Source organism: Mesoplodon densirostris, chromosome 5, assembly GCF_025265405.1.
Source record: "Mesoplodon densirostris isolate mMesDen1 chromosome 5, mMesDen1 primary haplotype, whole genome shotgun sequence".
Lineage (NCBI taxonomy): Eukaryota > Metazoa > Chordata > Mammalia > Artiodactyla > Ziphiidae > Mesoplodon > Mesoplodon densirostris.
In genome coordinates this window covers 91947514-91968050 of record NC_082665.1, presented here as the reverse complement: position 1 = coordinate 91968050, position 20537 = coordinate 91947514, and the positions used below count along the sequence as shown (strand labels likewise).

The 20537-nt window shown below is 38.2% G+C and overlaps 1 protein-coding gene across 1 annotated transcript in view; it reads right to left on the bottom strand.

Moving 5' to 3' along the window:
* The window catches only part of LOC132490490 (EGF-like and EMI domain-containing protein 1), a 505293-nt gene that overhangs the window by 46598 nt on the left and 438158 nt on the right, over nucleotides 1-20537 (bottom strand). Inside the window, 1 exon segment of the mRNA XM_060098831.1 lies at nucleotides 11592-11714. Coding sequence (XP_059954814.1) covers nucleotides 11592-11714 — 123 coding nt within the window.

The following is a 20537-nucleotide window of genomic DNA, read 5'->3' as shown; positions in this document are numbered from 1 at the left end:
AGAAACTTTATAATCCATTGTGAGAGGCTCTATTAGAGACGTGCCCTTGGCTCTATGTGGTGTGTGATGTAATATTCCACAAGTGCTGTTCTGACTCGGTTTTGAAGCCATGGCTCAAAACCCTCAGTTCCCCTACACAGAATAAGCTCCCACACCAACTATTGAATACTTCCCTTATCAGACATTCCAGAGTTAAGATACACACAGACACAACTGCCAGAGGTCCCCAGGTACCTAACATCCAGGGATACCCCCTTCTCCCTTGGGGTTGTGGAATTATTCAAAGTACCTAATCCCCAGGAAGACTGTGAGTTTAGCCTAACCCCACCCCACTTGCCATATATAAGCCACCTCCTATCAGCTTGCTTGTTACCCTGTCCTGGGTGTAACCCAATGTGCAGCCCTGAGTGGTACCCTTCTCTCACTTGGAGCTGTAAGTAACAAAGGTTCTTCCTTTCATCTATCTGAGTGTCTTTATGTTGTGTCCCACCATTGAAAGAATCTCTATATCTATAAACGATCTATAATTCTTATAAAACAGGTGACAAATTTGGATTATAAGTATGGGAGTAGATCTGGAAAGTCTTCTCAGAGGAGGTGATTCTAACCTTTGCTTTGAAAGACAGGAGAAGTCAGGTGAGGAGAGGTGGGGAGGAAAGCATAGGAGGAGAGAGGGGAAAGTGTTGACTTGCACTCAAATCCAGGAACAAGCACGTGCAGAAGCAGGGAGTGTCTGACAGATGGAACACTAAGACAAAGGTGTAGGAGTGTGGAAACTTCTGGTACATGTGAGGAACTGCAACTTTTCAGTGTGTCTGAGCCTGGAGCATGAAGTACAGAGTAGAAACACAGCAAGCAAGCAGAAGTAACCAAGAGTCAGACCATGAAGCATCTTGTAAGCCCTAGTAAGAATTTTGAGTTAATTCTAAAAGCTATATAGAGACAATAAAAGGTTTTAAGGATGGTAAAATAATTTTTTTAAGTTACATTTTCAAAAGGTGTCTCTGGCAGTAGTTTAGATAATTGATTGAAGGGAGAAAGTATGAAGGATGATATCAGTTAAGAGGCAATTACAGTAAACATTTCTGTAAGAAATTATGAGGGTCAGAATGAAAGTAGTCACAGTGGAGCCAGCTCTTTGGGGGATATTGTGGAGAACTTGCCCATTGGTCTTGCTGGGGAGCTTGATATGTGGAATCAGAGAGAGAAGGAGTCATGAGTGACCCCAGATATACTAGACTGACCTGGAAAATGGGTGGCCTGACCTGTCCTTACTACTCAGAGGAGAAGAAGAAATTTGGGGGGTGGAGGGCAGGAAGGAAGATATATTTAATTTTAGATACAGTAAGTTTCCAAGGCTGGAGGATGTCCTCAAAGAGGGCCTCAGGTAGTGGCTGGATCTCTGGGTCCATAAAACAAAAAGAGCCATCTGATTTAGTAATGTTGATTTGAACATCATTCATTTCTAGCTAACTGTAGTAGGTAAAGCTTGGCAAGTGGAAACAATCACTCAGGAGGGAGTGGAGAAAGGGCCAAAACAAGAACTCTGAAGATCAAAAAAATTTTGGAGGTTGGCAGAGGGGAAAGACTCTATGAAAAAGGTTAGGGAGTCATCACAAAGAAGGAAGGGAGCCAAGAGAAAGTTGTGTCCTACAATCCAAGGACAAGAGAAAGGAAGGAAGGAGAGGTGTTTACTTTCAAGATGTTAAACAGAATGACTGAAAAGTACTCCTTGAAAGATAGAGAACCTTGCTCCTAACACGTCCTTTTTTCTCCTCTATCTTCAACTTCTTTCTCTCTATCTTAAAATAAAACTCCTCCCTAAAACTAGTTTAACCAGGGTTATCCATACATTAGCCACGGATAGTTTCATGGAACACTTTTCAGTCCTTTGACTTAAATCTTGAACGTAATGACCTCTCCCCTTCCTGACATTCTCTCCTCTGTGGGTTGTAGGACACAACTTTCTCCGGGTTCCCTTCCATTTCTGTGATGACTCCATAACCTCTTTATATAGTCTTTTCCTTCCATCCACCTCCAAAATTTTGACATTCTAAGGGGAAGTTGGGATGGGATTAGCCTGAAATAACAGCAGAGCACTTTTCTTCTCAGTGAAGAGCAAAGCAGACAGAGCTAAGAGTTAGTACCAAATGTTCTAGATGGGAGTAAAAGTTGGGAGGTCTCTTCGCTGAAAATTTCTGTTTTCTCTGCAAAATGAAAGACATGCATTCAGTAGTAGGTTCTGAAATCACTGAATTTAAAAAATGTCTTGGGCTTCCCTGGTGGCACAGTGGTTGAGAGTCTGCCTGCCGATGCAGGGGACACGGGTTCGTGCCCCGGTCCGGGAGGATCCCACATGCCGCGGAGTGGCTGGGCCTGTGAGCCATGGCCGCTGAGCCTGAGCATCCAGAGCCTGTGCTCCGTGGCAGGAGAGGCCACAACAGTGAGAGGCCCGTGTACCGCAAAAAAAAAAGTCTCTATGATTATTGTTGTTAGAAAATGCAAACGTGGTTTAAACCATGTGGCTCTTGTCAGCTGCTAGAAAACTATACTGGGATACTAGATTTGGATTTAAGTTTTATGCTCATATCTGGTATTTGAAAACACTTAATCCTTCTGCTGCTTCTAAATGGAGGTGGTACTATTTTATGTTTCACGTCTTTTTGCACTTCGGACCCTGTGAAAATGCATAAGCTGCCTAAAGCTTGCTGCCTCCAGTGCTTTTGGAAACAGGGAGATATAAATCTTCAATCTAGTGATAAATGAGAATGAGAATATTTTACCATTCAGTGAAAATATTGTTGTGAATATTGCTTTAAAGCTCCAAAAGCATTAAAAATGCAAAGAAAAAGAAAGTGCAACAGGGAGTTGTTAAAAGCATCAATGAATGTATGTTTGCTAAAAAGCTAGTAACAAAGCTGCCCAATGGAAGCCATCTGATCACCAAAGTACGTTTATAACTATAGTGTCTGACCCTCCGTAATTTTATTTAGTCCTATGCCTACAGCCAACTGCAAGTATAGAACTAATATTAATATAATGAGCTAATTTTTATTGATTGCTTGCTCTGTGTCAGGCACTGCACTAAGGATTTCACTGTAACTTTTCCTTACTACACACTACATATGGAGAAATGGAGTTTTGAACAGCTAAGTGAAAGCTAAAAGTCACACACCTTTTATACAGGGTAGCTATGTGGTAAAGTTAATATTGTTACCCTGAAAATTTGGCACTTTTTTCCCAAGACATGCTGTTTTCAGATTATCAATATTTTTCTCACAATCCTAAATCCCATTCTCTATTTTCATAAACAAAGAATTTAAAGAGAAGTTCCTGTATTTTTAGTTGCACACAATTCAGAATCCCTTATTCTTAGTATCTTTGTGCATTGAATAGGTACTCTGATTGTGGGAAAATAATAAAGGTAGATACATAATAATTATAAATTACTGATTCAAGCCACCATTTACTGAACTTCGATTATGTGCCAGGTATTATTTTAATCTCTTCATATTTTTGTTCATCCCATGCAGGGGGTATTCTGTAACGCACTATGAAATTATTTGGGAAACATAAGACAGCAAAATTATTTAGTGCTTAAAAGTAGGGTTTTATTATTTATTTGATATATGTTATGAAAATCTTACATTTAAAAATATTTTACAAATATAGCTAGAAAAATTTCCTAGAGATTATTCTGAAGGAAGACCTGTGAATTTACTTTCCACATAGAGAGAAAGAAGAAAAGAAAAAGCAACTGGTAAGGATGAAGACCACTGGGCTAACATTTCATCGCTTTGTTTTGTTTTAACGTTGGAAACAGAAGGTAAAGTTTATCACACTGCTCAGTTCAGGAAAAATTCTTATCACTCCCCAGTCCTTGGAAGGACCACTCTTGTTTCATTTGCTCACTTTTAGCCCAGAATACACTCTCAGTCTCCCCCATTCCCCATTCTAGTGTGTTAAATACATCCCTCTTCATAAGGTTTGTGTCCTTGTACAATGTATAATATTGATTTTTGTGAATTATTATCCTGGTTATATTAGGTATAGATACAGTTAGAGAGACAGAGAAAGAGATAAATGTGATATGAATTCTGAAGATCAGAGATTAAGAAACTGGGCCAAGATCACACAACTCTTATACGATGCAGTAGAATTCAGACCTTAGTTTGACTCTATCTAAAAGTGTCAGTCTTACCTTCCCGGGTCTGAAGACTATAGAAAAACTGTAGAAAAAAAAAAAAAAGGTTTCTGAATGCATTCCTAAAATCCATTGGATTTGGAAATAGGTTTTGAATTGGGTTAATTATCAACCAAATGGATAAAAACTTGGGAAGTTCATGATTTTTTTTCAAGGCAAAATAGAGGGAATGAGGACGGCAGAGGAAAAGTATTCCTTAAATTCAACTTTGAGGAATTAAATATATCACCTACCACACAAAAGTGATTAATATTGCGAGGGCGATGAATTTGATAATGACTGAGAGATGCCATCAACCTGACAAACTAAACAATTTTTTTTAACCTGACATAGCCCTATTCAAGACATCAGCTGTCATCTGAAATGAATTCTGCTTCTAATTTGTCTTCATAAATAATGCAATTAATTGAAAGGTAGTTACAATGAAAGTCTTTAACTTCTTTCGTCTCCAATTTGAGGGCAATCTCTTTGCATTCCCTAGAAAGAATCTTCCACTCCTTTTATCAAATAAAACTTAGACATCACTGATCAGAACACTGAGATCAAAAACAAAAGAATCCATTGTGTGAAGACCACCACATCTAATAGTTTTCTCAATCCTTTTTTTCCAAGTTTAGCATTATTTTAAAATGTGAAACATAAAAATCTGATATAAGAACATTTATTCAAGCTCAAAATTTTACTAAGAATATCTATTTAATCAAGCTTCCAGGTTGTACATCTACCCTATTCTTGCCACCTAACTTCTGTTTATTTAGAATTAAAAAATGACCTCTGATTCTATTATGTTGCACACTTTATCACACAGAAAAATCTTTGGTTTACAGCTTCCAGGTAACCTTTCTTCTTCCTTTCCCCCAACCTCATTTAGTGAGAATAAAAAGGAACCATTGAACAAAAACAGTTCCTGACCACTTCCAGCAAGTGGAAATAAAGAATCCTTGTGTTAAAGATGAAAATAATTAAAATGTTGTTTATCTGAGGTTTCTCTGTGCAGACACCAGTGATTCCATTTGTTTATTTGTGAGTACAGATGTTAATAAACCTATGTGCTGAAGGCATGAAAGAGAGGTAAGAGAACTATGCAAGCATTAAAACTTTCAATCATTTAATTATTTCTTCCCTCTGGGAAGGCTAATTTCAACAAATATAGCAGAGGAAGGACATGATTATGAATGGAGATTTGAGCTGAGCATGTTTCACAAGGTTGTTATAAAAAAGAAAAAAATGGAAAGACAGATTTTGTGAGGTATACCAAATTATAGCTAAAACCTTACAAGTTACTTAAAATGCAAATTACACAGCTAAATACAGAAAATTTGGGTAATATAATTATTTTGGTATCTAGCCCCTGGCTGTTAAAAAATAGCCACTGGCAAAAGAAGTTTAGTCTACATTATCATTACTTATATTTAGTCATATCTACTAAAGTCTGCCTCTCAACAATGAGAAAATCTTCAATTCAAAGCTATCAGAAGATAATGTATTTTGTCCAAAGTCCAAAAGCTAGAAATACTGCAAGTTTGAGTTTTTCCCCAACAAGCAAATCCATCTGGGTAAAGTCCTTACATCTTTCATCATTCTGTTATAATAATAGCTAACATTTAACTAATACTTGCTAGATATTTTATAGGTATTGACTTCTGTCTAAAAGTAGAAGAGTAAAATGGAGATAGACTAGAGAAGGGGGAATAAAGGAGAAGAGATGAGTGCATTAGTCCGCTTGGGCTGCTGTAACAAAATACCCTGGTCTGGGTGGCCTTATCAATTTATTTTCTCACAGTTCTGGAGGCTGGAAAGTCCAAGGTCAAGGTTCTAGTAGGGTTTGGTTTCTGGTGAGAGCTCTCTTCCTGGCTTCAGATGGCCACCTTTCAGCTAGATCCTGGTATGGTGGAGACAGCAAGCTCTCTGCTCTCTCTTCATATACAGGCACTAAACCCATCATGAGGGTCTTCCACCCTCATGAGCTCATCTAAACCTAATTATCTCCCAAAGACTCCACCTCCAAATACCATCACATTGGAACTTGGGGCTTCAACGTGCACATTTGGGGGACACAATTCAGTCCATAGCAAGGAGAGAGGAAGATGATTGAAAGTCAGAACCGGGTAACAAGAATGTAAGTACAGAGAGGCAGCAGTCAAAGGTGAAAATTGTGCTGTCAGGAAGTCAAGAGGAAGATTTAGAAAAATGAGTGGTTAATAGTGTCAGAGGCCATTGAGAAAGGCATGGAAAAGACTTCTCTGAAGGCTGATAATTAGAAGGTCATCAGTGTCTTTCATTTGGTCTGAAGCCCAATTGTACACATATAAAACTATATGTTACAATGTGTCATTAAGGCAACACTAAATCATATGGTATTAGAAGAAAAAGAAGGAATGCTTTTGGCTGGGGTCACCAGAGAAGGTTTAACAGGCCAATGGACATTGAACATGGAACATGGTAAGTAGACTTTTGACAGGTGGAGTCTTGGTGAGAGAGAAGTCTAGGTTGAGTAAGGTAAGGTGTGGAAGTGGAAAAGGGCATAGCTGACCTGGAGAATTGAGAGTAGCCAGGTTTGTTGGAGAATATGATAGAAATGTAAGAGAGAAGTGATAAATTTGCACTTACAGGGTGATAATATAAGGTGGATTTCTTTCATTAATAGCTATTATGAAAATACATTATTTTAACCCTCCATTCTATTTACTAAAATAGAATGTAAGAATTTCATTTCACAGTACCTTTATGATTTTTCTTAGTCTTTTAAAATACTTATCAGAAATTATTTTAAAGCATTTGGTTAGAAGTGAAATTAGCCAGATTTTCCTGAAAACTTCTTTTGTTCAGAGTGAAAGTTACTTGATTTCTTTGGATCTCAGACTTCTTATCTCTAAAGTAGATTAGGCTGAATTAGTCCCTGGATTCCTACAAAATATGATTCTATGATATAGAAAACAGTATTTTCAAAAAAGCACCAAAGTGTCGTTATTGTTTTCATTAAAAACATTGAAGTCATGAACTCATTTTTATTAAACTGGATATAAAATTCTCACTCACTGTTTTTATGTGAGACTTTCTAAAGTCTAAGCTCTTTATATACTTTTCAAATAAAATCTGAGCTCTACAAAATAATTATTCCACAGAATCCAATGGAGTTTTAAAAAATACAGGTTAGCAGATGATATGTAACAAATTAGTAATTTGGGGAACTCCATAATATTATAACACTTTAGAGATGCAGTAACTTTAAGGTCATTTTGTCCAGTTTCACATGAGGAAACCAGACTGTAGAGACTGTAGAGAGATTAAGTGATTTGCTGAAGGCCACGCACCAACTTGGATTCCACTGTGCCACTGTTCCTGGTCCATGGATGAGAGTCAGTGGTGGACTAGTATGAATATTTCTGTCTTTCTGATGATGGCTAAACTCTAGCCATTTTTTTTAAAGCCGTTGCTTTCCAAGTAAAGGGAAATTTAAAAGTATATGTAGGGCTTCCCTGGTGGTGCAGTGGTTGAGAGTCCGCCTGCCGATGCAGGGGACATGGGTTCGTGCCCCGGTTCGGGAAGATCCCACATGCCGTGGAGCGGCTGGGCCCGTGAGCCATGGCCGCTGAGCCTGCGCGTCCGGAGCCTGTACTCCACAATGGGAGAGGACACAACAGTGAGAGGCCCGTGTACTGCAAAAAAATAAAATAAAAAATAATAATAATAAATAAAAGTATATGTATTACTTGGTAATACCTGTGTTAATGGAGACCATTGATAGCAAGGCAAATCTGGTCAAAATTTCATTTTTGACTGCTTTCCCATGCTATGTCTGGACCCTTCACCAACCAGGTGTAACTGTGCTGCTCAAGGACAAGGACCCAGACCTCTGGCCCAGAACCCCATTATAAAGGAAGGTGTAGGGAGAAGCAGTCATTGACCAGCTTAACCTCGGACTATATGACAGTGTCGTGAGACTGTATCATGATATAACAGTATCATGAAATCCTCCCACATATACACCTTTTAAAGAAGCACCATCATAAGGACAAAATTGTATGGGGGATATTTTGAAGTGTCATAGACGCCTTTAAAAATCTCAAGAAAGTAATAGACCCTTGCCACCAGTAAAGTGACATGCATTCCAAAAATTTGCAAACAAATTCAGGGGCTCAAACTGAGAGTCACTGAGGCCAAGATCCCCAGTTTTACTGGGATCACATTTTATCAGCCGTCCAGGCAGTACTTTATGGGGAACCAAGTGGCCTGTACACTATAGCTGGATATTATGGACCCCCTCTCTTAACACCACTTTGTGTAACTTTATCATTCTGGTGGAGGCTGACTAGTAACTGCTGGCCATATGTCACCACAAGTGCACAGCTCTTAGAAAGCAGATCCTTTCTTGAAATGAAGTCATCTTAAACTCTGTAAGGATTTGGGGTACAAGAAGTTTACTGCTGCTGTGATTAAGAGAAAGTGCAAAAAGTACCAGCGGCTCTAACTCAAAAAGTCACACTAGCTTAGGCCTATGACTGATGGGCAGAATGGGGCAAAGGAAGGGAAAAAGGTCGAGAAGAAGGAAGAAATGGAGGCAATTAATTTCAAGGACTCTAAAGTAGTGGAATCATAAAATTCCATAACTGCATCTTCTCTTCTGTGACTGGTCATGAAGGATTTCTGTCTACTACAGTTTCCTGGTAAGATCAACCACCATTCTCAGTTTCCTGCCAGGTAACAAATACCAAAGGGAAAGTGGGCTAATTTAATTGTCCTGTTTTTAAAAATATCTGACCCTTGCTACTATATTACTCAAAATACAAACCAATGTGAGACTTAGTTCTCTACAGTACACCCTTTCTTTCAAAGCAAACGAACAGTTCTTATCCTCAAGCTCACATCATTATTAGTATTTAAATACAAAATGCTTAAATTCTTCTTGAGTTCATTTTAACAAGACTGCTGTAATTGTGTCAACTGAGGTTCTTAGGACCATTCTTTGAAACCAGAACCAGTATATTCATGTGAGAGAGGCATGAAAATTTCCACAAAGGTCAATTGCTGGACTCTTGAGTCCAGTACTTCTGTGGAATGACATCCAAGGGGTTAAAGGCTTTAAAATGACTGCAATCATGAAATCCATATTTCTCTTTAGCTTAATTTTTAATTTGTACACTATGTTGAAATTCTGTACAAGGAGAGGATCAACCTATGCAGCTGCAAATATGCTATTGCCATAGTGTCCATGTATCTGTACAGGATGGATTTTAAGGAATCAAAATAGAAATGATAAACCATAATATTCTTATCCAAGTCCACCTTTGACCTGAGGTCACTGAAACAAAAGTTGGAAAATTCCAGAGCAATGGTGGTGAGGAACAAGGAAAGAGCTTAATGATTTTACTAAGAAATAGTTAATAACTGCCAGAGTTTAGAAAATTAATTATACCTGAAGATATAATTTCAGTTGGTCACTAGAGTGTTTATTTTGCCTTATGGCAAAGACCAGATACCATAGATATATAAAATTCATTACTTTGCAAAATATTTTTATATCAGACACAAAAATTCACCAACTCAACCTTTACCAATAAATACCATATCTGCATGTATAGGTAATCCTGCCCCTAAATATTTTGTGACTGAGAGAAGTTAGAGTGGTAGTTTAAGGATATTACCAGCTGAAGTTTTTACAGGTTGGGGATGGAGATGGGGATGGGAAAGGGATTCCTGTTGCAACAAGCAGTAATTTTGCAAAAAGAAGGGGATATTTGGGGGATTACAAAAATGTAAATGTGCTGCTGTCCCACCACTGGTGCCTGCTGTAGATACTGAGTTCCCTGATACTATGATATGGCTTCTATTTGCATCTTCACTCAACTTTGGAAAAGTCCTTTCTTTGTTCTCAAAACCTCCATTTTCTTCTATCAAAATCAGATCTATGACTACGACATCTTTACCTGTTTCACCTGGCTTTCTCTCATTTCTTATGTTAGGAAAAAGAGAGAGTATATGTTATGAAGTTAAGCAAAACTGGCTGATTTCTATCCCAAATTTCATAATTATAGAATACTCATAAAATGCTAATAATTTTGAGTAGATGGACAAGTTAACAAATCCTGTATAAATTAAACCAGCAATTAAATTGTGTTGTATAAGGTGCTATTCTTTCAGTATAAGATATTTTTCAAAGGGACCTGGAGGTGAAATCAGAACGTGCTTGATGCCATCTGAGGATCATCATTCAATAAAAAAAACACTTTTATGTAAATTACTTCAGTTAAAAAAGAACATTTCAAGGAGATCAGCTCAGTGCTTTGCGACCACCTAGAGGGGTGGGATAAGGAGGGTGGGAGGGAGACGCAAGAGGGAGGGGATATGGGGATATACGTATGCATATAGCTGATTCAATTTGTTATACAGCAGAAGCTAACACAACACTGTAAAGCAATTATACTCCAATAAAGATGTTAAAAAAAATAAATTAAAAAAATAAATTAAAAAAAAGAACATTGGGCCTCCCTGGTGGCGCAGTGGTTAAGAGTCCGCCTGCCGATGCAGGGGATACGGGTTCGTGCCCCGGTCTGGGAGGATCCCATATGCCGCGGAGCGGCTGGGCCCGTGAGCCATGGCCGCTGGGCCTGCGCATCCGGAGCCTGTGCTCCGCAACGGGAGAGGCCACAACAGTGAGAGGCCCGCATACAGCAAAAAAAAAAAAAAAAAAAAAAAAGAACATTTATAAATCATACAGGAAACACAGTATTTTTAAAGTTTTTCTGTTTTTTTCCCTGCATACATACCCATTTTAGGAAATTTATAAAATTCATAAACATACAAAGACTTAACAATAATAATCCTACCTCCCAAAACTGATATCTAAGAACATTTTGATACACAATAAGTGTATAGTAACCTCAGATTTAATGTGTGTAGTTTTAACTATTCTTGAGAAACCCTAAACTCCTTAATATATAATCTGTTATAATTTTTGCTGTTATAATCATGAGTCCACTTCTGAGTCTGGTTTGAAATGAGTGAACATTGTAGCTAGTGATTGTAACAGCCCAGCCTCCTTTCTTTATTGTGTCTGTGCTGAACTTGTTGTATATAAGCAGTAATTAACAAATTTATACTTTATTGCATGTGGCAGAAATGATACCCTAAGGAACAGTCACACATTTGAGGGGATCCAAGTTTTGCTTGTGAATGTTAATTTCTATATTTCCTTCCCCATCTTTTTTGTCTTTTAGTCTTTTAATAGCAAAATATCTTTTTTAAATTCTAAGAGAGAGAATTGTACTTGAAAATTGTCAGCTTCTATAGATGTTTTTACAATAGAAAAACCTTTTCTTCCTGCCCCTACGTGGGCAGGTCGATTTTCACTGAAAACGACTTCAAGCTGGTTCTAATGTTTACTCACTTATGCAGGTGTGTTCATCAGCATGGAGACTGTACCCCGTATCACATGCACAATGGAAGGTGCCCAGAGTGTTAATACAGCGCTGTTGGAAGCCTCCACTCACTACCGTACATTCATCAACATCTAGAGGAAGAAGACAGATGGCCAGGATTACAATGTCATTCCAATGTCAGCTTCAGAGAAGTGGCACAATATTTCTTTGATACACAGTATGTGTTTTATTGCACAAAGACACCATCTCTGTTGCCACAGTTCTTTGCCTGTTTGATCCATTTTACTCCACAGTATAAACAAAAAAAAATGTAGAAAAAAACTTTATAAAGCCCAACAATGATGAGCATAGGGATTGTCTCACAATTTTCTATTCTTCACATCCTGATTAATTAGACAGATCTGAGATATAGATTATTTCCTTAGGGAAGGGAACCTGGAGGGGAGAATTACAATGAGCTACTCTATCTGGAGCAGCACATACGAGTAGATAAACACCTTTACTGGTCTGACGCTGCTGAATAAAGTCAGTAATAGATTTAACACCTTGACTCTCCTTCTCATGGGCTATGGTGGACATCGGGGCAGAGACAAATAAATTCAAATAAAGCCATAGTTTGGAGTTCTTAAAAACACATGGATACATTTGCTCCATTAACTCAGATTCTTCCTTATCTTTCAGGGCTCCACTTTCTGAAATACTTAGCATGTTTATGTGTGAAGTTACATTAATTTAGAATAAATGAAAAGAGGTCAAGACTCATGGTCACCTATGTCTTACGATCAGTCAAGGTTATGAAAAATGAATAATATTTGTCTTCCTTTGGAAAGGAAAACCAAGTTATCTCTTAGAACTTATACTTCCTTGTACCCTATACAATCAGTTCTGATATATCTAAAATCACAACAAGAAAATATCCACAAACACAGGGAAAACTTTTCAGATAATCAGTGATTTTTCAGATAATCAGAGCTTCTAAATTTTCCTGTTCAGAGAATTTGTTTTGTGACATGTTCCAAAGTAAAAATCAGACAGAAAGGTCAAGATTTAGTCTGCACGTGTCTCATGCAGAGAATGTCCCTGACTCCCCTGTCCCCAGTTCCAGACATTCTGGCAAAGACTGCTGAGTATGAATATTCTTCACTAAAATATGTTATCATAATAGATAATTAGCTCTACATTGAGTGAGATTTAATTCCACAGGGCAAGATCCTTACTCGAGAAGACATCGATATTGGGAAGGAATACTATTGCAGTGTTTCATCATAGACCCTTTTCACACTGAAATCCTAATGAATGTTTTGTACTGTAGTAAACATTAGGACATTTGACCTGAGAGAAGCACAAGAGTTTTCTTTTACTTGGCTTTTTTTTTTTTTTTTATGAAGAAGAAAAAATATGAAGAATATAAATCACAAAATAAGTCCCACATTTTAAAATTACTAGTTTACCATATTAAACACATTTTACACAGTCTAGTATTTTCCTTCTAAAATTAGATATTCTGGAGTAATTCTGATATTTTAAAAGGAATCTTATTTTAGAGATAAGAACTACTGACTTTTCAAAGTGTTAGAATTTTTATTAAATTTTGAATCTGTGATAAACAAACCACTATTTTTTTCCATATAAACTAATATCAAATCAGAATTCTCCATTTGTAACTTGTACTTTGTGCAGGGCTTTAATATTTATGCTACCTAAATTTTTCTCTTTCTAGTTTTAGGGTATTATTCACAGGGTTGAGATATAATTTTGAATCTTAATTCTGTCAATCCCTGAATTATATATCCTTCCCAGGTCTTTTACTTTAGACATACAAATAAAACTCTTAATTCCCAAGAGTTATATGTTTTTATCAACAAAACAATCAATATATCAGTATTTGCCATGATCAAAATTTTTTAGAGTATACCATATATATGTATTTAAATACATTAAAAATGTCTTAAAGAGTGTGCACAGGTAAAATGATTACTTCTGAGGAGGGAAGGAAGGTGTCTGACTGAGTAGAGTGCAGGATGTGTGTGTTGGACAAGGAATGTTATCCACATCTATAATGTTCTAATTTTTCACAAGAAAGTTATTCAGTTACTACTTGTGTATTAAAAAGTAATTTTAAAGAAAGAAGCATAATAAGAATACCTCCCCTTCCCCTTCAAGCTCCAATAATTTTCCAGCAAAAGAAACCAAGTTAGTGTAAAAGAGAAAAACCATTGGGTTCATTCCAAAGATTAGAGTGGACATTGATTTTAAGGATGAGTATTCTTTCAGTATGTTTTAGTGTGTTCATATTCTTAATCTGCCCCAGAACTATAATTAAAGTACTATAATCTATTAAAAACACATACACACTAACAAACAAAAGCAAACCAAACTTCCTCTGTACTCTGAGTCAGACAGTCTTGGGAAAAATATCTTAGTGTTGAAGCTTATTAACCTGTCACTTTGCCTCTCTGAGACTCAGTTTCCTCATCTGTAAGATGGGATAATAATGCCTGCCACATGTACTATGCTCTGATTTATGTTTTCCTTTCCTATTCATGCATAAGCGATTGGAATAGACTGCTAATGTTTGAGATTATATGTAGAAACCAAACAGGCAATGATAGAAGTACTGAGAAATGTGGGAATTCAGGGAAGGGGAAATGCATTTGAGCTACAGTGATAAGGGAATGTTTGAGGTAAAAACTGAGAATTGAGTGCATGGAGAAAAGGATGGGTAATCCAAAGGTGCAGAGGTTTAAACGTGCAGTGTCTGAGATTCAGTATTTAGACCTGTCAGGTTGGTGAATAAGGTTGGCGAAAGAAAGTAAAGCAAAAGAAGTAAAGTTGAAAAACAAACCTAAAATCTTCTTTTAATTAATTTAGATAGCAAAGTCTTCCTCTTCTTGATTTAAAATACAATACACTTCTGGGCAGATTGAGACATAACAGGCTGTGTTCACACAGTAGCTAAGCAAATTTACTAATAGTTAAAAAAATCAATCATTTATAAAGTGGTACCAAATACAAAGTAATTGGTTTGACTTTCTTCTTCTTTTTTGTCCTTTCAGAATACACTAGATTTACTGATTGTTTGGGCATTGTGTAACCTACCGTTCTCAAATCTGGCAGTGCATTAGAATCACTTGGTGGGCATTTAGAAATACCCAAGCCTTGGTCCTGTCCTTAAAAATGTCTGATTTAATTGGTCGGGGTAAGACTTGGAAATCAAATATTTGAAAATCACCTTTAGTGATTCTAATGGGGAGCCAGAGTTGAGATCCCCTTATGTAGTTAATGCTTTAATCTCCTAGAGATCTTGTTATAATGCAGATGCGGATTCAGTAGATCTGGGGCTGAGGGGCTGGATTTTGCATTTCTAATAGATCCAAGGCAATTCTGAAGCTGTGGTCTGTGGACCATACTCTGAGTAGTGAGCCTGAGTCCTCTGTTCAACTGTATATGTCACACGGATCACAAATGTCATGATTTGGCTCAACTTCTCAGCTGTTTGACCAAAGCAGATCAATTCAGTTCAAATAGATAAATCAATACTCTGACCAAAATAGTGTGTGTATATACATACATACATACATATATACATACATTAAATTATTTACCAAAACCTCTGAAAATAAACCATCCATATTTCCCACACTATTCACTCAAAAATAGTTAATATTTTTAAGACAATGTTAGCATTATCTGTTATGAGAAATGACTTTCTTCAAACATGAAGGACATTTTAGTTATTTTCTGATGAAATACCTCTGATATAGGATAAAACCGGGTTAAAATGCCATGATATTAGACACTCATGCTGAAGCTGTCATAAGTGATTTTCTTTTCCATCAAGATTCTGCCCAACAGAGTTAAAAACCAGAAATGTCAATATTACATTAAAATGTTATTATGAAGTATACTTCATGTGGAGAAACCATTTCTCCAATTTTTCTCTCAGTTATATCTTAATGTTAGATGCTTACAGAAAGCCCTGCCCTCAGAATTGGAGCTCCAGGACACTGCTGGGAATAATGATAAAGTGATTAGAATTTTTTCAGCATTATCCCTGTGATATGGACCAAGGATTTGATGATTTTTATACTGTTAAAGAATGTCAAAAAAGAATCAACTATGTCTGCTATTCTTCCTTTTTAATGTCCTTTCTCTAAATATTTCTGCTGTATTTATCCCCCAAACTACTTCCTCAGATGTCACAGAATATAATGGCTTAAAAGAATTCACACTATTATCAAATGTATTTTGCACATAAAAGCTCCCTGAGGATACACAAGAAATACAGCTACACGTGGAACAACTCCTACAGAAGACCTACTGAACGCTGGCAGAAGACCCCAGACCTCCCAAAAGGCAAGAAACTCCCCACATACCTGGGTAGGGCAAAGCGGAGAGATTCCCGCACAGAGGATCGGTGCCGAGCGGCACTCACCAGCCCGAGAGGCTTGTCTGCTCGCCCCGGCGGCGCTGGAAGCTGAAGCTCAGGCTTCGGTCAGAGCGCAGGGAGAGGATTGGGGCTGGCGGCGAGAACTCAGCCAGAAGGGGGCTAATGAGCCACAGCTAGCCGGGAGGGAGTCCGGGAAAACTCTGGAGCTGCCAAAGAGGCAAGAGACTTTTTCTTCCCTCTTGGTTTCCTGGTGCGCGAGGAGAGGGGATTAAGAGCACTGCTTAAAGGGGCTCCACAGATGGGCGCGAGTCACGACTGAAAGCGCGGAGCCCAGTGACGGGCGTGGGACGCTAGGGCTGCTGCTGCCGCCGCCAAGAAGCCTGTGTGCGAGGGCAGGTCACTGTCCACACCGCCCTTCCGGGAGCCTGTGCAGCCCGCCACTGCCGGGGTCCCGAGATCCAGGGGCGGCTTCCCTGGGAGAACGCACGGCGCGCCTCAGGCTGGTGCAACGTCACGCTGACTTCTGCCGCTGCAGGCTCGCCCCGCACTCCGTGCCCCTCCCTCCCGCCCGGCCTGAGTGAGCCAGAGTCCCCGAAGAGGCTGCTCCTTTAACCCTGTTCTGTCTGAGCGAAGAACAGACGCCCTCCAGCGACCTACACGCAGAGGCGGGGCCAAATCCAAAGCTGAGACCCAGGAGCTGTGAGAACAAAGAAGAGAAAGGGAAACCTCTCCCAGCAGCCTCAGAAGCAGCAGATTAAAGCTCCACAATCAACTTGATGTACCCTGCATCTGTGGAATACATGAATGGACAACAAATCATCCCAAATTGAGGAGCCAGGAGTCAGTGCTGTGCCTCTGAGGTGGGAGAGCCAACTTCAGGACACTGGTCCAAAAGAGACCTCCCAGCTCCACATAATATCAAATGGCGAAAATCTTCCAGAGATCTCCATCTCAACACCAGCACCCAGCTTCACTCAACGACCAGCAAGCTACAGTGCTGGACACCCTATGCCAAACAACTAGCAAGACAGGAACACAACACCACCCATTAGCAGAGAGGCTGCCTAAAATCATAAAAAGTCCACAGACACCCCAAAACACACCACCAGATGTGGACCTGCCCACCAGAAAGACAAGATCCAGCCTCACCCACCAGAACACAGGCACTAGTCCCCTCCACCAGGAAGGCTACACAACCCACTAAACCAACCTTAGCCAGGGGTCAGACACCAAAAACAACGGGAACTACGAACCTGCAGCCTGCAAAAAGGAGACCCCAAACACAGTAACATAAGCAAAATGAGAAGACAGAAAAACACACAGCAGGAGAAGGAGCAAGATAAAAACCCACCAGACCTAACAAATGAAGAGGTAATAGGCAGTCTACCTGAAAAATAATTCAGAATAATGATGGTAAAGATGATCCAAGATTCTATTTCCAAGATCCAAAATCTTGGAAATAGAATAGACAAAATGCAAGAAACAGTTAACAAGGACCTAGAAGAACTAAAGATGAATCAAGCATCAATTAAAAACACAATAAATGAAATAAAAAATACTCTAGATGGGATCAATAGCAGAATAACTGAGGCAGAAGAACGGATAAGTGAGGTGGAAGATAAAATAGTGGAAATAACTGCTGCACAGCAAAATAAAGAAAAAAGAATGAAAAGAACAGAGGACAGTCTCAGAGACCTCTGGGACAACATTAAACGCACCAACATTCGAATTATAGGGGTTCCAGAAGAAGAAGAGAAAAAGAAAGGGACTGAGAAAATATTTGAAGAGATTATAGTTGAAAACTTCCCTAATATGGGAAAGGAAATAGTTAATCAAGTCCAGGAAACACAGAGAGTCCCATACAGGATAAATCCAAGGAGAAATAGGCCAAGACACATATTAATCAAACTGTCAAAAATTAAACAAAGAAATCATATTAAAAGCAACAAGGCAAAAACAACAAACAACACACAAGGGAATCCCCATCAGGATAACAGCTGATCTCTCAGCAGAAACTCTACAAGCCAGAAGGGAGTGGCAGGACATAATTAAAGTGATGAAGGAGAAAAACCTGCAACCAAGATTACTCTACCCAGCAAGGATCTCATTCAGATTTGATGGAGAAATTAAAACCTTTACAGACAAGCAAAAGCTGAGAGAGTTCAGCACCACCAAACCAGCTTTACAACAAATGCTAAAGGAACTTCTCTACTCAAGAAACGCAACATAAGGAAAAGACCTACAATAACGAACCCAAAACAATTAAGAAAATGGGAATAGGAACATACATATCGATAATTACCTTAAATGTAAATGGACTAAATGCTCCCACCAAAAGACACAGATTGGCTGAATGGATACAAAAACAAGACCCATATATATGCTGTCTACAAGAGACCCACTTCAGACCTAGAGACACATACAGACTGAAAGTAAGGGGATGGAAAAAGATATTCCATGCAAATGGAAACCAAAAGAAAGCTGGAGTAGCAATTCTCATATCAGACAAAATAGACTTTAAAATAAAGACTACTAGAAGAGAGAAAGAAGGACACTACATAATGATCAAGGGATCGATCCAAGAAGAAGATATAACAATTGTAAATATTTATGCACCCAACATAGGAGCACCTCAATACATAAGGCAAATACTAACAGCCATAAAAGGAGAAATCGACAGTAACACAATCATAGCAGGGGACTTTAACAACCCACTTTCACCAATGGACAGATCATCCAAAATGAAAATAAATAAGGAAACACAAGCTTTAAATGATAAATTAAACAAGATGGACTTAATTGATATTTATAGGACATTCCATCCAAAAACAACAGAATACACATTTTCCTCAAGTGCTCATGGAACATTCTCCAGAATAGATCATATCTTGGGTCACAAATCAAGCCTTCGTAAAGTTAAGAAAATTGAAATTGTATCAAGTATCTTTTCCGACCAAAATGCTATGAGACTAGATATCAATTACAGGAAAAGAGCTGTAAAAAATACAAACACATGGAGGCTAAACAATACACTACTTAATAACAAAGTGATCACTGAAGAAATCAAAGGGGAAATTAAAAAATACCTAGAAATAAATGACAATGGAGACACGACGACCCAAAACCTATGGGATGCAGCAAAAGCAGTTCTAAGAGGGGTTTATAGCAATACAATCCCACCTTAAGAAACAGGAAACATCTCGAATAAACAACCTAACCTTGCACCTAAAGCAATTAGAGAAAGAAGAACAAAAACATCCCAAAGTTAGCAGAAGGAAAGAAATCATAAAAATCAGATCAGAAATAAATGAAAAAGAAATGAAGGAAACGATAACAAAGATCAATAAAACTAAAAGCTGGTTCTTTGAAAAGATAAACAAAATTGATAAACCATTAGCCAGACTCATCAAGAAAAGAAGGGAGAAGACTCAAATCAATAGAATTAGAAATGAAAAAGGAGAAGTAACAACTGACACTGCAGAAATACAAAAGATCATGAGAGATTACTACAAGCAACTCTATGCCAATAAAATGGACAACCTGGAAGAAATGGACAAATTCTTAGAAATGCACAACCTGCCAAGACTGAATCAGGAAGAAATAGAAAATATGAACAGACCAATCACAAGCACTGAAATTGAAACTGTGACAAAAAATCTTCCAACAAACAAAAGCCCAGGACCAGATGGCTTCACAGGCGAATTCTATCAAGCATTTAGAGAAGAGCTAACATCTATCCTTCTCAAACTCTTCCAAAATATAGCAGAGGGAGGAACACTCCCAAACTCATTCTACAAGGCCACCATCACCTTGATACCAAAACCAGACAAGGATGTCACAAAGAAAGAAAACTACAGGCCAATATCACTGATGAACATAGATGCAAAAATCCTCAACAAAATACTAGCAAACAGAATCCAACAGCACATTAAAAGGATCATACACCATGATCAAGTGGGGTTTATTCCAGGAATGCAAGGATTCTTCAATATACGCAAATCAATCAACGTGATACACCATATTAACAAATTGAAGGAGAAAAAACATATGATCATCTCAATAGATGCAGAGAAAGCTTTCGACAAAATTCAACACCCATTTATGATAAAAACCCTGCAGAAAGTAGGCATAGAGGGAACTTTCCTCAACATAATAAAGGCCATATATGACAAACCCACAGCCAGCATCGTCCTCAATGGTGAAAAACTGAAACCATTTCCACTAAGATCAGGAACAAGACAAGGTTGCCCACTCTCACCACTCTTATTCAACATAGTTTTGGAAGTTTTAGCCACAGCAATCAGAGAAGAAAAGGAAATAAAAGGAATCCAAATGGGAAAAGAAGAAGTAAAGCTGTCACTGCTTGCAGATGACATGATACTATACATAGAGAATCCTAAAGATGCTACCAGAAAACTACTAGAGCTAATCAATGAATTTGGTAAAGTAGCAGGATACAAAATTAATGCACAGAAATCTCTGGCATTCCTATATACTAATGATGAAAAATCTGAAAGTGAAATCAAGGAAACACTCCCATTTACCATTGCAACAAAAAGAATAA